Source organism: Trichechus manatus, unplaced genomic scaffold (genome assembly GCF_000243295.1).
Source record: "Trichechus manatus latirostris isolate Lorelei unplaced genomic scaffold, TriManLat1.0 scaffold00035, whole genome shotgun sequence".
Classification (NCBI taxonomy): Eukaryota; Metazoa; Chordata; class Mammalia; order Sirenia; family Trichechidae; genus Trichechus; species Trichechus manatus.
This window is the reverse complement of record NW_004443971.1, coordinates 2028536-2046630: the sequence shown is the minus strand read 5'-3', so window position 1 is coordinate 2046630 and position 18095 is coordinate 2028536. Positions and strand designations below refer to the sequence as shown.

Here is an 18095-nt window from a genome sequence, read left to right as displayed (position 1 = left end):
ACCTCCTTTTTCTTTTCATCTGTTTCCTTTCCCTGTTTTTGCTTTCTTTCACCCTTTTCTTAACTACTGCTTCTGTGTGTTTCCTCATCACTTTTCCTATTCTCTTTCTTTCTTCCTTTTTGGTATTGTTCCTTTGCCTCCGTCTAGTATCCTGACTTTAGGGCTTGTCTGCTATCCACCATCTGACCCATTTGCTGTACCATTTTAATCTCATCGTCTGAAATTCAGTGCTTTCTGTTTTAGGTTTTTCCCTTCTTTTCTCTTGTAATAAAAATATTTTTTTCTAATTTTCCATTTTGTTTCATCCATTCTTGTAATTGCTTCTTCATTCATGGTGAAAAAGTTGGTGTTACCCAGAGACTGTATGCACTATAGAAACTCTTATTGCTTAAGACCATGGGTGATGTAAGACCTAAATACCCTTCTTCATTCAGAGGAAGCCTTTCTTCTGTCTTGCCGAGCATGCTCGGGTATTACACCAGGCCACTTTTTTTTTTTTGCAGCTCCTACTGTAGGCCTCTGTAAGTTAGTATGCTTATTTCTGCCCTTCCATCTACTGTCAAAAGTCCTTGATTTACTAGTCAGGAGGTATACACAAATGAAATTCTTTTAAGTATTTGATATTATAATACTACCATAATAGACACATCCTAAACCTAGGATTTTTTTAAAAAACAAAAATATTGGGAAATCTTGGGAGGAAAATCCATTCTTATCAGTGAGTCACTTTCCACTTCAGAAATTGAAAGAAGTAGTTTAAGACGTAGGCCTGGTCTGCAGTTCTATGTTAATTCATACCGCTGCTGTTGTGGGGTAAGGGTAAGTTTAATGAAAATATCAAGGGAAGAAATTTTAGAGGTTAACAAATCCTCTCAAAAGTAAAGCCTCTTAAAATGGTTAAAACTAGGCCTAAATTAATATCTGCAGTGTGATAGGAACATTGTAGTCAAAAAAGAGAGTGGCTATTCTAATAGATATTCTCAGGTTTTCATGTCTCTAACTAGAGCATAAATGCAAATGTTGTTCATTCTCCCAAATTGGTGCATTTCTCTTTTCATTATCTTTCTGTGTGGGTAAAAGGTAATGCAGAATATATTGTTTAATCCTTCTAAAAAAATGAGTCTTCAAGAGTTTTAGTAGTCTCATGTCTGTGATTTGGTGAAAAGTGTAAAAACAAAATAAGCACTTTGGAAAAACGTCTGTCTTCATATCCTCATTAGGAAACTTCTCTTTAATTTTGTAGTCAAATCAGAAAATTAATGCCCGTTGGACCACAGAGGAGCAGCTTCTAGCAGTGCAAGGTATATTAGAGATAAGCAGTTATTATTGTTAATAATTATCTTTAATTTGTCATGAAAAGTGACTACCATAGTTCTTCCCTTCCTTTAGAAATGGATCGAGAAAGGGCTCTTGTGTTCACTAGAAAGCCCTGGTGACCAGGAATTCTGTGTCGTACTTGGGGATGTGACATACTGAACCTATGTGCATTTTGAGTCCTGAACAGCACATAACACATTCTCATCACTAAATAAAATGATGGTGATGACAAGCATGAGCAAGTTATCAAGGCTCTCTGAGCCTCTGCTCAGCATGGCTGCAGTGGGGTTCCTTCTTACTGCATCCCTCATTGACAGCTCTTAGCTAAAAGCCTAAATGAACTATGATATGTTTCTGGTTTCTTTAGATACTCTCTATATAGTGTTTCTCTATTTGATAAATGTCAGGTACTAAAAATATTAACTATGTGCTTAACAGTGTATCATACCTTACTTAAGAGATGTGCCACTGAATGCTTAGCAACCTGATTTAGAAACCACACATTTATATAATATTCATATGTATACATACATATGCACACGTATGTATATATACATACATACATATATATGTATAGAGAGAAGGAGAAAGGGAGAGAGATTTAAGAGACATCAAAAATACATGTATATAGTGTTTATGAGAATTCTTTGTTAAATTATATGGAAAAAGACTCTTTGTATTATGAATATACTTGGGCAAACTGGAAGCATAAACTTGGATTGCCTCATGTTTGAATACTTAAAGAAGGGCAAATTATATATTTTTATTCAGCATTGTGGGTTACTTGTTTCTTTTTCTTAGGATAAACTGTCTGCAGAACTTGACAGTGTGATTTAAAGTTTGGTCGACATTTTGTTTCTTCTGGCTGAGCCCACTTTGTACGGAGTGCTAATAGCTGTTTATCTAGGTTAACTACTGCGGAAGAATGGGCCCAAGTAGATACGTATATAATCACTCTAGCAGTGAAACGTAGCGTACCTTTTAAAATACTTCCTAATACACATCAGAGAACATATTTAATATAAAAGTGCTATTCAAGCATCTAACAGTTAACTAGAGAATGATTTAATTAAAGATTCACTGATAGATGATTCTGCAGTTTGGATTACAGAAAGGGAGAATTAGCCAGCCAGTATGATTTGAAAATGTCACAGGCGGGTGCCAGCGGGATGATTCCAGCCTTCCCTTTTGGCCTGTACAGCACAGCAATCTTTCTTACTGAGAAATGCTTGATACTGTGGAGGCTGGGTGTCGGGTGTGCATTGAGCAAGCTTCTGAATGAGTCAGAACAAGGTAGGTTAGGTTATAAGTAAGTTTCAGTGATAGCTTTTTAAAATTAGAAATAGACAATCTAAAATTTGTTTAAAAAAGAAGGGAGCATTTTCAATGGCTGCTTCATATTCGTTGAGAACTATGACGACTTACAGCTCTGACAGTTCTTTTGAGTAAATGTTGCTTTTATTCATATAAAGCCTATGTTTCCCTCCATCATGGCTTGTAGCCTGTAAGAACTGAACCCTGGTTGCCAGTATTCAGTTGCTTAAAGGTCAGTATATTAATCCTGTATTCTAATATAAGAAATTATTCCAGTGAAAGGATTTTCTGACAAGGAAAATCTGGGCTGACGTTCCTCTGTACAGCATCCCAGATTTGATACTGTTCTGCAGCACTGCTTTGAGTGGTAGTGTCTGTTGAATCTTCTGACTGAGTTGGATATTATGCAAAGCTTCATTCAAGGGAAGAGGCAATGGGAACAGTTATGTAGTTTGAGGTGTATATGTGGATATTATCTCAGCTTGTAAATATTAAAAATGAAAGAATGGCGTGTTAATAGATATAACCAAACATATCCTCTTTACTGAGATATATATTCAGTATTCTGTGCTTCTGCATATTTTAAAAGTAACCCTTAAATAACACTAATACAGCAGTTTTTACAGAAATACACATATTAGGATTTTTTTCTTAGTAATTGTTCATGTCTGTTTTTATGTATTTTAGCAGTTTGGAATTTTTGCTTTCACTTGGGTTGTTTTTGCTTGTATGTTTTTGTTATGTAAAATAAATCATATAATGCTACTTGTGTATATAATAATGATTTTAGAGAGTACAAAAAGTGCCAGTTTTGTCTCATTGCTCACACATTTATATAATGCTCAGAAGTGTATCTTACAAACAGTAGAATCAACAGCAGTATCAGCTGTACCCCAGTCTTAGTGTGTTAAGGCACATAATTACAGTGTTAATTTTAACATGTATAGTTTGCTATCCAAAAGTTCTTATCTCAGCGGGCAGTTGTTTTCATTTTCTTTTCTTTTTTTTCTTTGAGGTAAACCTTTATGCGGTATTCCTCTAATGGCCATTTAAGTTTCAGCATGTAATAATAAATTACTTGTTTTGATATTAACATGTTTTAATTTGTATAGCACTTTATATTCAAGACATTTTATGCATACACTCTGATTTGACACTCATTTTTAAATGCTTTATCTTGCTCATAGTAACTATTACAGTGACTTAGAGAAAGAGCTATTTAATGTCACTAGTGTGATTTATAACTACTATTAAATAAACTTTTTTTGTAGTGACTCTTATAAAGCCAAACAAATATATTAAGATTCCTTGGGGCTTAAATATATATTTTCCATCTCACTTTCCTGTCGCATCCGCTCATATTGTTGTTAACTAAACACTGTATATGTAAATAAGTTTTCCTTTCTTTCTCCCTTAGTTGAAAGGGGAAAATCATGCTCAGACCAAACAGGAATGTTTGTACTTTTGTAATCTATCACTTTATTATGTAAATTCTAGTTCTAGCTATGTTATAATTTCAACATTCTTCAAGAGTCCCCAAGTGGGATATTATAAACGCAGATAATTTAATCCCATCAAAACATTTGCCGAGAATGATATTTCTACAATTTCTGTCACCTGTTCCAACCTTCAGTACCTAAATTTTCTATTTAATAGCATCTGCATTAACACTGAGACCAGTTATGCTCTTCTCATATTTGCATTAATGGTGAGCTGTTACCCTTGTTTGTAGCTTGTGCCGTATAAATTAATATACACACACACATACATATATACACTTTTTTTCCTCACCTGTAGTGCTTTTTAGAAATACACTGTAAAATCAAACAATATTCCTATAAACAGCCTTTTATTTATCAAGAATTAAGAAAGGAATTTGATTCTAGGTGTATTTGCTTTTTTTCATGTGAAAGGGAAAAATTCTTGGGCTGTTTTCGAAAATAACTATATTTTAATGATAGTACAAACCATTTATTCTTTACAAGTGTGTGCTAGGCAGTAGCATGGTATAAAGTATTTGTCATTTTTATTTTAGGTCTTAAATGTGTTCATTTTCTAGTCATTAGTACTAAAAAAAAAAAGATATATTTCCCAACGACAACATTTGTGCTGTTTTAGGATAAACAAAAAAATGTCCAGTTTTGTTAACTTTATAATTTTATTTAATAAAACCTTGTTTAACTTGATGTTAACTTTAATTTTTAGTTCTCTTTTCATATTCCCTGCCTTCTCATATAAAACAGGAAATGACACAACTGTGTTCTGTTGGGTTTTGTTTATAGTTAGATGTTACTGTCTCTTCCTGTAGTTCATACATACATTCTTTTTTTAAGAGAGCTGAAGTTGCAAGTCTACAAATTATCTTCTTTCTAATTTTACCTCATACTTTTTTAAAAAAGCTAGAATGGTTCATAAAGTAGGAGAAAAACTAGATTGGGCAATTGATAAAAACAGGATTATAACCCTCTATATGAAGAGCCAAAAAGAAGTGGAGATTCATACCTTTCCATTTAATTGACACCACTCTGCTGTAGAGAGTTTTCAGTTATAAGAGATACCATAAGAGTGGAAGTCCAAAAGTGTAATTGTCAGCCCTTTGATACACTTACTTCAAATAATTCATGATTCAGTATTTCCAGCCTTTTTGTAATGGAATTTAAGTTATAACAAGGAAAGTAGACTGCATGACCCAGAAGAGAAAGAAGAGACATTGGAAGGAGGATGCATTTGACATTTAGCCTTTGCATGGGTGCACCAGTCGCTGTCCCACTGCTGTAGATATCTTTTCCACCTTCATTAATTCTGATTTCTTGAAAAAATTTACAGGAGGTAGAAAGAAGTACATGTTTCCAAATGGTTTGGGTTTAAAATTTATTTCTTACTGATAGAAAACAGCCACATCCCTGGAGTTTCTAGATGTCACAATGTTTCTATTATTTCAAAAATAGATTTTTGAGAAATTAATGTTTCCCAATTATCATACTAAATGCATGCTCATTTTAAGAAATTTTGCTATAAAAAGCAGAAAAAAATGCCCCCAAAATTACACTCTGCAGCAGCAGCTTGCCACTCTTAGTAATTTGACTTTTTTTTTGGTAATCTAAAATCAAATTTTAAAAATAACTTTTTAAACATACTGAAAGCAGCTATCCAATGATATCCCTTCTAATTAAAAAAAAAAAAAATTTCTGTGATTTCATGTCCAGAGTTAAGAAACACCATATTTGTAAATGTTCCTGAAGTTACCATCTTACTAGCCAAAGCTCAAAAAATAAGAATGGATGTTTTTGTGTTGGGTAGTATAGACTCCTCGTGGACAAATGTAGAATTTCATAAAATGTAATAACAGAATATCCTATTGAGTTACTTTTTTATGTTAATTACCAAACAAGTTTAAAAGTATATAAATTAAAGATTATAAGGTATTATCTACTACAGAGTAGAAAACCAAATTGTTTCATTGTAACTTCAAATGAAATTTACAAATTTGATTGAAAATAACTTTTTCGTCTTCCTAGGAGATTTATAACTTGCTTCTTGCAAGTTTCTCCAAATTTTTATTCTAATGAGCCTTAAAAAAACTGTCCTCTTGCCCCAAAATTGAGAAGTTTATTTAATTTAGTAACTATGGTTCAGTTGGGCCTGAGCCTTTTATATCTTTAGGAAGAGAGTTTAATCATCTTTAATTCCCTAGATGATAAAGCAAGCAGATTGCCTGGTTTGTTACAAACTCTGGGTAAAGGATAGACTGCCCTTCCTCCCAGGCACAGATTGGAACGGAGGTAGCTCTGATGCCTCTGATGCCGTATGTTGTTAAAGTCCTTTGTTCCCGGTCACTACCCGCTGCTAGATTGTCCTCCCAAATCACAGTTGGGCTTCGTCTGAAGAAGCTGTTCCATTTAAGTCTTTTCTTCAGTCAGTCTTTGACTAGAGTTTGCCTAGTTGCCAGCTACAGCACAGAGTCTAAGAATTCTGCCTTCTAATCAAAGCAATCTGTTGAGCAGCATTATTGGAAATGTGAAGGTGATAAAGAAGTTAGTCATATATACCACTTGTGGCTTTAAGAAGACTTGGGAAGAAAAATAGAATAAGGTTTTATGAGAAAACACAATCCTATTTCCTGAGTACTTCCTGTTTGTCTACTCAGCACTGTAGCAATGCTGGTGCTGATTTGTATTCCGGAGGACAGTATTTCCAACCGTTTTCACATCATAGCACACAGAGAAAATTAGGAAATTTGTCACAATACAATGGTGCAAACAGATAAGGTTGCTCGTGTCCAGAGGAGACCAAGGAGCCTTCCCTACTGTCCTGAGGGCACACTTGTTCTCAGCACACTGATGGAGAGGGATCCTCAGCCAGAATACAGAAGTCTGCAGTGGAATCTGAGGCTTAAGATTTTGCAAAGTAGGTGATACAAGACTGCTGGCATACATGAGTTAACAGCATACAGACATTTGACTCAGAATCTAGGTTACTTGAAAAAAGTCCTTGACATCCAAAGTCTCTGGAAAAACTAAAACTGCTACAGGAAGTAGTTCTGGGTTTGGGGTCTATAATTTTGGAAATGGTGACAAGGTAAATTCCATTAAGCAAGAGAAAATAAAGAAGTGAAAGATCAAAAGGAATAAAGTCAGAAGAAGAGCTGTATCACGGAATCAGGCTTGGGGACAATTTAGTGGTAGGTTTTGGATTATTTTGGCTAAACATATGTATTCTGAGGGTTGTAATATCTTCAGATTTAGCGTCAGAGTTAGTTCTAATGTAACTTCTTTCTAGGATACAGAAGATCTAATTCCTAGGTTTATTTAAGATTTTCATTTCTAAACTCATGTGTTCAGGGTTGGCCATTTCTAGATGTGAATTAAGTATCCCTTATGAAAATTAGTATACTGATAGAGTACGATGTCTGCTATCTAATTAGTTATTCTTCAATGCAATGATCAAATTTTACTTTTAGAAATAGCACAGAAACTCAGCCATTTTAAAAGAGTTGCTTTCTTCCAAAGTTTAAGTGGTAGAGAAGTATTTGACTATATATACAACAATGCCCCCTACTGTGAAATAACCCTAGATTTTTATTGCCAAATAAACCCTCAGTAGAACCTAGGCACTATTATAATTCGTACTTAACTATGAAATTCAAACAGAAAATCAACTCACAGATTTTAAGAGAATATAAATTCTAAACTAGGCCTTAGTATCATTATTACTTTATTGTCATATATATGTCTTTCCCTTTGAGAACAGAGAAAATGACCATAGTTTACAAACCTAAAACTCTGTGTTAAAAATGGAATATGCCTATAGGTAATAGTGTCAGACCTGCTACCCAAAATGCTTTTCTCCATAGAGTCGAGCCCAGCTAATTGAATGTAGCTAGAGATGCTTATTCTCAATTTCTCAGTATAATCTGAGGACAGAATTTAAAAATGGGAATTATGCCTCAATGTGATGGTGCTTTAAGGTAATGGGATATTTGTACCAGTTGGTATCAGTTAAGAGTATGTCTAGCATCTGTGCTTGGCTATTAACATACCCTTATATTATGCTCTCATCTGTTATACACTTATTTATTTACCTACACCCCTCTTTATATTGAAGTACAGACTTTAATACATAAACATCAGTATTTTTTGTCTCTTATCTCCTTCATTAATGAGTTACTGTTTCTGCTATTTTAAAAGTAGTTATCAAATTATAAAATCAAAATTCCCCACAACTTTTATGTTTTGAGCGAAGTGCATCTCATTCTAGAATGAGTGAGTAAACTTCTTTAGAATTCCCTTAAGAGTAAGTTAGTGTCTATCTGATTATATAAAGTCATTTTAAATTCTGTGGAATAATTGGTAATCTCAAGTTCATAAATCAAGTATGACTATTCATTATAATAAAACTTCCTTGATGAAAAGTTAGATTCTCAAATTGTACAGCCCTTCTAAGGTGTAAGATAGTGATGATGAGCAAAGCAAGTGCTCTGCTAGTGGTTACTACTATAATCTTATTATTCAGACTGAAGAGCATAATTTAGAATCCTTCACATACACAGGCTTTAGAACTATTAAAAGAGTTAAAATCCAACTATGAAAAATACCTTAACATTTTTTGTCCATCAGATTCTGATGATTGTCTTTCTTTTTTATGTTTAAATTATTATCTCTTTTTCTATTCCTTGGTACCCTGGTGGAATGGGCAGGTAATCATATTGAAGTGAGCATTAAAACCTAAATTAAAATGCTTTTCTTAATGGGGAACCCTAAGGCTACTCACTCAGTCCATTGAGGTGATAAAAGAGATGGTTCATTCCCATCCAGTTTTGTTTACAAACGGTGTTGCTCAAATTTAGGTGACTGGCTACTAGGGAAATAAATGAATGTGGAATTGAGGATGGAACAAAGAATTCAATGCTTTACAATAATGGACTATATTTGAGAGTTCAAGAGAGGATTGGAGGAAATAACTGAGTATGTAAAAAATGGTAAGTTTATAATTGTTCAGTTGAAGGCAAGTAGCTGGCTTGATGAAATGTCATAATTGATAGTTTTCATCCTGTGACCCTGATTATCTTAGCCTCTATCTCAGAATTGAGAAATGAGCAGAGTTTATCAGAAAGGATATTCATTGCTGATATCTTTTGTGTGTGCATGATGTATAGTACACACAGCTCTCCTTACTGATCCTTCACAGGTGTATTATTTACTTTGCCTTCCAGGTGTCCGCAAATATGGTAAAGATTTTCAAGCTATTGCAGATGTAATTGGCAACAAGACTGTTGGCCAAGTGAAGAACTTCTTTGTAAACTACAGGCGTCGGTTTAACTTAGAGGAGGTATTGCAGGAGTGGGAAGCAGAACAAGGAACCCAGGCCTCTAATGGTGATGCTTCTACTTTAGGGGAGGAGACAAAAAGTGCTTCTAATGTGCCATCAGGGAAGAGCACTGATGAAGAAGAGGAGGTGTGTTTGTGTATGGAATTTGAGCTAATATGAGTTGAGGAGTCACCATTTTCTGTGGTGTTCTGTAAGGTTAATTTGTCAGAGGACTAGCTAAGTGAACATGAAAGGTTGACAATACACTTACTCAGAGGTGCATTTCTCGTGACTCTTAAGTCATAATAACATGCTAAGTTCTGATCCTAGAAGAATGGAGAGTGTATTGTTCTTTCATAGTCTTATTTTTTATTTCCAGTGTTAAGCTGTTTACTAATAAGATGCCTGTTTGGTAGCTTCGTTGCTTTTTTGGGTTTTGGTTTTTTGTTTTGTTTAAAATAATAGAAGCTTGTGCTTCCAGTAAATACTGGTGTTACGTTTTTGTTCTGTTTTGATTTGTTTTGTTTTTCCTGTGACAGCCCAACCTATATTATATTAAGTTCATTAGGAACCATCATCTCATACGTGTATTTTGTTTTCTCACCTCTAGGCACATGCCCCACAGGCTCCTCGGACTCTGGGTCCATCTCCTCCTGCCCCATCATCCACTCCAACACCAACAGCCCCTATTGCCACTCTGAACCAGCCTCCACCACTTCTTCGTCCAGCGTTGCCTGCTGCCCCTGCTCTTCACCGGCAGCCTCCTCCACTCCAGCAGCAGGCTCGGTTCATCCAGCCCCGGCCAACTTTAAATCAGCCTCCACCACCTCTCATCCGCCCTGCTAATTCTATGCCACCCCGTCTAAACCCAAGGCCAGTGTTGTCCACAGTTGGTGGTCAACAGCCACCGTCACTTATCGGAATTCAGACAGATTCACAGTCCTCGCTGCACTAAAAATTAAATTGGACAGAGCTGCAGTAACTCTTCACTGTATCACTATACCAGTGCTCATCTGACTGATGTAAGAGAGAAAAGAATAATCCTTCACAGATACTGAGGCTGCGAACTCCTTCTGTGACAGTGGAGTAGCGTAAGTGGGTGTCTAAGAAATTTCTCAGTTCACTAGACGAAAATGTTATGCAGCAAAAAGCCTCCAGGTAGCCTCCTTTCTAGAGTATATGTTCAGCGATGTGATCTCATAAAAGGAAGAAGAAAAAAAAAAGATTAAGTATTCTGTATACCAAGGGTTTTTTGTTGTTATTTTTACTATATTTATTTTATTGAAGTTCTTTATATTCCAGCCTCTTCATAGTCAGGGCTCTTAGTACAGGAATATTGATTTAGGAATTATAGAAACTCCTTAATTTTCTTTAGTTAAGGATGTTTGACTTTTTTTCCTTTTTTCTTTAATTTAATTTTTAAAAAGTATTTTCCTATGTTAGGAGCACAAGAATAAGCCTGCATTTCACATTTTGACATGTTCATTTAATGCATATTTAAGAAATTATAGCTACATATCCATTTTTCAAAAGATGTTGCTTTTTTTCCAGAGGAATTTTAATTATTCCTTTAAAAGAAAGCAGTTTAATCAATTGCAAAGCAATTATATGAAACCACAAAGAATGTACTGAATCTGCTAGCCCTTTAACATACAATTAAGGGTCTTAGTGCAAAGTCCTTGTTTAAAGGTCGTTGGCCCATCATCTGTCAGTAATAAGAGGATTGGAATAATAATTTTACATACAGATAAGAACTTAATTTGTTCAAGTACAGTGTCTTTTGTTTAAGTTCCTTGAAAATGGAGTTAATTTTGATTTTTTTCTTTTTTTTAATGTTTCTAAATGCTGTGTACTTTTAACTAGTACAGGCGGTCCCCGGAATTACGAACCAGTTCTATTCCTAAGTCTATCTGTAAGTTGAATTTGTAAGGAAGTCAGAAGAGTTAGGTACGGTTCGTATCTAACGTCAGTTTGTCAAATGTTTGTCTTAGTATATAGTATAGTGTACCTTTCTATGCATAAAAAACATTAGAGAAACACTTCCAGATACACTAAAAAATCCTTAACATAATTATACAGTAATAATAATGTTTGATGCGAGTCACAAAGTAGCACCCGTTTGTTACTATGAACCATTGTATGTACCTTGAATGTTTAATCTGATAGACTTTTGTAGGTGTTGGTTCGTAACTAAGCGTTGTAGATATGTCAGACGTTTGTAACCCGGGGATTGCCTGTAGTTTCCTACACTTGGAAACTTTAGAAGAGAATTATATTTTGTCATTTTTGTGGAGATGGTGGTTATGGAAGCATTTATTTGCCAGTACCCTTTTGTGTTTAGATTTTTCTGAACTTAAAATTGCCCTCATCCTTATTAATATGGTCTGCACTTAATATAAAAGATGTTTTCTTGATAAATTTCCATTGTACTGTTTGGGTACATTTGTGTATTCTTTGCAGCCGACCTGTACTCGTGGGTTTGGTTTAGGGTTAAATCATCAACATTATTTCATAAAATAAAATTGAGAACTTGTTCTGTGTTACCTAAAACTGTATTAGTATATTGTCACAATTGTGCTGTTAAAATGCTGAGACCCCTTTTTATTAAAAAAAAAAGATATTTCAAGTCTTCTCAATTCAACACATAATCATTAAGCACCTATAAAGAATATTTTACAAGTGATAGTATTTCAGCAGTGTGTTACTGATATTTTTGGCAGAATAATATTGGAATCATGACTTGTGCGAAGGGGCAGGTCGCTTAGATTGCTGTACTGGTGGAACAGAAGGCTGAATGCACGGTCACGTTCTCATGCCATTTAGAACTACTTCACAACATGGTCAGCATTCAAGAACTTAGTTTTGAGCGGTCATATTTTTCCCAAAATATTGGAAAATAGTCCCTACCATTGCCTCTGAAGCATTAAAGAACTAAAACTAATTCATTGGTTAGTTATGCTTCAGAAATTTAGACCACTTCTTTCCACAAGGACCTCAAGTTCTGCCATAGTGTAAAAATCTTTTTCCAGGATGGGTCCTTTCTTTCTCATTGGATAATCTCAAATAGTTCCTGCTCCTGGATGGTAAACAAATACAATCAAACTGATTTAAAATTTCTTAGTATTCAAGAATTTTACTTTAAAAGCCATGGGAGACAGTTATATATCTTAAAAGAAAATATCTAAAGCATTTTTAAAAAATACTTAGATCAAGTCTTGTATATGTGCATACTATAACCTTTACAGCTTTTATTGTCTTGTCTCGTCAGTAGACTTTCAGTATACGATATGTAGCATATGTCAGTCAAGTTGGTCAGCCTCAACATCTGTCCAGCTGTTCAGTATATTGTGATTCATTTAAAATCTCTCCTATCCCAGACATGGGCCAAGGTGCTGTATCTGAGGGATGTGCTGTAATTGACGTACATTAGAGCACACAGTAGAAAAATCTTTATTAGTAATATGACACATGTATATAGTGAGATGTCTTTATTGTGTGCTTTGCATCTTTTGTAAATATTTTGCACGTCATTTTTCTTTTTTGTTTAAGAAGTGTTTGGCCTGGAAGAGTGATATGCTTGCTGCTTAATCAACGGATTAAAGATTTAAAGATGTCTATGTCTTCTATTTTTACATAATTTCATGTTGTATGAGGAATTATAGAACCTCTTTACTGTGAAATTCTAAATATGATTTTTATAAAAAAATCAAAACCTAGAAATCTCTTAATGACCATCTTCATTAATTTCAGGGTTATCATTTTCAAAAATCTATACCCAAGTGTTTTTTGTTTTCGTTTTTATTACATAAATAGAAATAAATCACACTGTTGACACATCTGATAAATTTAATGAAAAAAATACATAATTTCATTCCAGTGTAATAAGGATGGAGGTAAGTTATGATCAAAACTTATTTGTAATAAGTTTGCAATTAAGTGAGTAAAACAATGTAAAATAAAGATGAAAGAATGTAAAATTGTCATGATTTTGAAAGAAGTATTAATGCAAGTGCTTTGATTAAAGTACTGGTTTACTTAATATGTTGTTATTTTAATGTTCCTGCTATCAAAGGAATCTTTATTATCCATAAATATTAATAAATACTGAGCAGTTAACACTGGCGTATCAGACTCTCCTCAGAAATAATAATAAGCTGACTTAGAACTCTAAGCAGGATCTCTCTGTGCTTCCCAAAAACAGATTATGAATATATTCTGATTACAGGAAAAATAAGAAAAAAACTAAAATCTGTATTTCTTTTTTAACTTAAACATTCATTATAGATTTGCAGCATTTATAACGATAATAGAATAAGTGAATTCTGAAAGAGTCCAAGAATCAGGTTTGCCCAACCATGTTATATTCTGTTAGAAAATATAAGAAACTTTACCTCATTTTCTGACAGCTGATTTATGGGAATACGTAAACTGCTTTCTCTTGGGAAAAAATAACTCCCCCAACCTTCATCTTTATTATTACTTTAAATAACTACCTTAGTGAAGGAATATTCTGCATTGGGAAAAACTAACTCCCCCAACCTTCATCTTTATTATTACTTTAAATAACTGCCTTAGTGAAGGAATATTTTGCAGCAATATGTTTTAGTAACGGAGTTTTAGGTCTAAACATTAAAGGAATGCTAAGTGTGTGTGTTACGTCTAAATAAATTGTTTTTCAAAAGAATTGTCATTTCAGTGGCTGCTCAAGCAGTCACTCAGAAGTAGGGAGAAGAAAAGCCATAAGGACTCATCTATCCTTTTTGTTCTCATAAGTCCTGTACACTTAAGGGAAAAAAAACAAAGACTAGAAATTAGTGTTGGATTGGTGTGTTTGCAAATTGTCATTACTGGATTTAAAGTAGACTGTCGACTATTGTCTGTTGATAACGGAATAAGTCTTTACAATGTGGTAAATTCTTAAAGCGTAGAATCCTAAAGCTGGCGTTTAGGTGACCAGGGTCCCAATGGAAAATGTACTGTGGATATCAAGTGAAGATATCTGGGAGCAGTCTTCACAATGTTAAATGTGGTAAGAGTTGATGTCTCTAATTCTTTATATAATCCACCCCCTTCTGGATTATTTTTTTAAAGGTTAAATTTTTATTCCCTATGATTTTATTTAAACATAAGGTACGAGAGAGGCAGGGCGAAGATGGCGGAGTAGTCACACGCTTCCGGTGGACCCTCTTACAACAGAGACCCGAAAAAGAAAGTGATTCGATTATACATGGCAATTTGGGAGCCCTGAACATCCAAGGCAGAGTTGAGGAACCGGACTGAGTGGCAGGTGGATGGAGAGACGGTTCGGAAGCAGCGAGAAGTTGCCAGACCTGAGCCCGTGAGAGCCTGAGCACTTCAGGCCTGAGCAGCTTACGGGTGAGCCGTGAGGCAGGCAAGCAGCAGTACTCGGGAGGTGCATTTTCCACACCAGGAGAGACCCAGTGCCAGAGTCTACATGACCACCCAGGACCAGTGAGAAGCAGCCCTCATCAGTGAAAGATAAGTACTTGTGTACGGCTTAGCGCGCAGATCATAAACAGCCCCCTTAGGGAAAAATCTCTGTCCCATTTACCTCCTGGCTCCCTGCTCTTCACTGGGTCCCGGACCAGCGTCAGCAATTGCCGAGTCCCCTGGGCCAGAAGTAGGATCCGTCACACGCCCGGAGCCTTTCTCTCTGCCTTGGAGAGTGAACAGATTAACAAACGGGAAAAAATAAACTGCCGGCTCTGCTAAGCCAGGACCCCAGGATAGGCACAGCTCCTTTGCCTAGGCACAGGCATAAGGGATCCACAGACTCTGAGTGCTTTTCCCCCTGCATAGACTTGTGTGGGCCCATCTCAACAGCGTAGGCCCTCATTACCCCAGTACAACAGGGTATATATCAGAAGTCTAACTTCAACTGTTTTCAGCTGTGAAGTGGCAGGTTCTTGACATTTGACACTGCTCTGCCCATTAAGCAGGGTCTTCACCTACCCACATCAGGGGCCTGAGGACTGGTGGCTCCACCCATGCCACCTAGCCACCTGTGATAGGGGCCCATGAGTAAGAGGTGCCCCCCAGTCCTTACAGCCAACAGCATTAGGTGCTCATAGTCCGGCTGCAGAACCCACCCACCTACATGCTCTGGGGAACAGGGACATGCCTTCCTCCTGGACACTAGGGGGTGGCCGTCAGCCCCCTGCCTTGCTCAGAGTGTGTCCCCCTGCTGCAGGCAGATGTCTGTGCCTACACTTTTCACCCATGCCTATCTAGGACTGTGAGAGCCTACACCACACACTTGGTGGCTGTCTGCCTGGGCACCTGAGTTGAATCCATACAGGAGGAGTGGGTGGACTCCTGAGCTCACATACCTAATAACAGATCTAACCACCTGGTGATAGGACATTAGAGCTTCAAAAGTGCCAGTAATAAAACTAGCTCATACGAGCAGCCTATTTGGGCATATCAAAACAATAAGCTAGGATACAGTAAGCAAACATAAATAAATATAATAACTTATGGATGGCTCGGAGACAGCAGTCAATAACAAATCACATAAAGAGGCAATCCATGATGGCTTCAGCAAGCTCCCAGAATAATCTAGAAATTTTCCAGAGGACGAAAATTTCTTGGAATTACTAGAGGCAGAATACAAAAGATGAATATACAGAACTCTTCAAGAAATTAGGAAGGAAATTAAACTAAGCACAGAACACACAATAGAGGAAATTAAAAAGATTAGAGAAGAGCATAATGACAAATTTAACAGGCTGCAAGAATCCATAGACAGCGATCAGAAATCCAGAAGATTAACAATAAAATTTCAGAATTAGACAACAGAAAGTCATAGGAGCAGAATTGAGGCAATGGAAATCAGAATTAGAGTGAAGATGAAGCACTTGACACCAACTTATTTAAGGCAAAAATCAGATAAAGGGATTTAAAAAAATGAAGAAACCCTAAGAAATATGTGGGATTCTATCAAGAGGAATAACCTACGAGTGACTGGAGTACCAGAACAGGGGGGTATCAGAGAATATAGAGAGAATTGTTGAAGATTTGTTGGCAGAAAACTTCCCTGATATCATGAGAGATGACAAGATACCTATCCAAGATGCCCATCGAACCCCACATAAGGTAGATCCCAAAAGAAAATCACCAAGACGTGTTATAATCAAACTTGCCAAAACCAAAGCTAAAATTTTAAGAGCGGCTAGGGATAAACGAAAAGTCAACTACAAAGGAGAGTCAATAAGAATAAGCTCGGAATTCTCAGCAGAAACCTTGCAGGCAAGAAGGCAATGGGATGACATATATAAAGCCTTGAAGGAAAAAAACTGCCAGCCAAAAATTGTATATCCTTTCTCTCAAATATGATGGCAAAACTGTCTCTCAAATATGATGGCAAAATTAGGGCATTTCCAGATAAACAGAAGTTTAGGGAATTTGCAAAAACCAAACCAGAAGTACAAGAAATACTAAAGGGAGTCCTCCAGTTAGAAAATCAATAACATCAGATAACAACCCAAGACTAGAACACAGGACAGAGCAACCAGATGTCAACCCAGATAGGGAAGTCACAAAAGTAAATCAAAGCTAAAACACTGAAAATAGGGAAAGAGATGTCAATATGTAAAAGATGACAACATTCAAACAAAGAGGGACTTAAAAAACGTAGACATAGATTTTTCATATGGAGAGGAGGTCAGGGTGATATAAAGAATAAAAGACTGGTATAAGCTTAGAAAAATAGGGATAAATATTAAGGTAACCACAAAGGAAACTAACAATACTACACGTCAAAATAAAAAAAAAAACAAAAATATAAAGCAAACACAAAACAACAATGAAAATACGTAAAGATGACTCAGCACAGAAAATTAAGTGGAATAAAGAAACTGAACGACACACAAAAAAAGATATCAAAATGACAGCACTAAGCTCATACCTATCAATAATTACGCTGAATGTAAATGGACTAAATGCACCAATAAAGAGACAGAGAGTGGCAGATTGGATAAAAAACACAATCCGTGTATATGCTGCCTACAAGAGAACACACCTTAGACTTAAAGATACAAACTAAAACTCAAAGGAATGGAAAAAAATTCATCAAGCAAACAATGCTCAAAAAGAGCAGGAGTGGCAATATTAATTTCTGACAAAATAGACGTTGAAGTAAAATCAACCACAAAGGATAAGGAAGGACACTATATAATGATTAAAGGGTCAATACACCAGGAGGACATAACTATAATATGTATTTACCCACCCAACGACAGGGCTCCAAAATACATAAACTCTAACAGCACTGAAAAGAGATAGACAGCTCTACAATAATAGTAGGAGACTTGAACACACCACTTTTGGTGAAGGACAGAACATCCAGAAAGCAGCTCAACAAAGACGTGGAAGACCTAAATGCTACAGTCAACCAACTTGATCTCATAGACATATACCAAACACTCCACCCAACAGCAGCCAGGTATACTTTCTATTCCAATGCACATGGAACATTCTCCAGAATAGACCACATATTAGGCCATAAAGCAAGCCTTAACAAAATCCAAAGCAGCGAAATATTACAAAGAATCTTTTCTGACCATAATACCATAAAAGTAGAAATCAACAACAGAAAAAGCAAGGGAAAAAAATCAAACACATGGAAACTGAACAAC

General features: G+C 35.8%; 1 protein-coding gene across 7 annotated transcripts in view; it reads left to right on the top strand.

Annotated features, from left to right (window-relative positions):
• The window catches only part of RCOR3 (REST corepressor 3), a 61252-nt gene extending 46592 nt beyond the window's left edge, over nt 1-14660 (top strand). For 4 of the 7 annotated variants that reach the window (XM_004375177.2, XM_023730273.1, XM_023730276.1 and 1 more), the window contains 3 exons: nt 1244-1301; nt 9344-9585; nt 10049-14660. In XM_004375177.2, coding sequence (XP_004375234.1) covers nt 1244-1301; nt 9344-9585; nt 10049-10393 — 645 coding nt within the window. In that variant the 3' untranslated portion in view covers nt 10394-14660. Of the gene's footprint in view, nt 1-1243; nt 1302-8977; nt 9586-10048 lie in introns of those variants that run through there. The other 3 variants (XM_023730274.1, XM_004375178.1, XM_023730277.1) reach the window with 3 other exon arrangements.
• Nucleotides 14661-18095: the final 3435 nt, after the last annotated feature.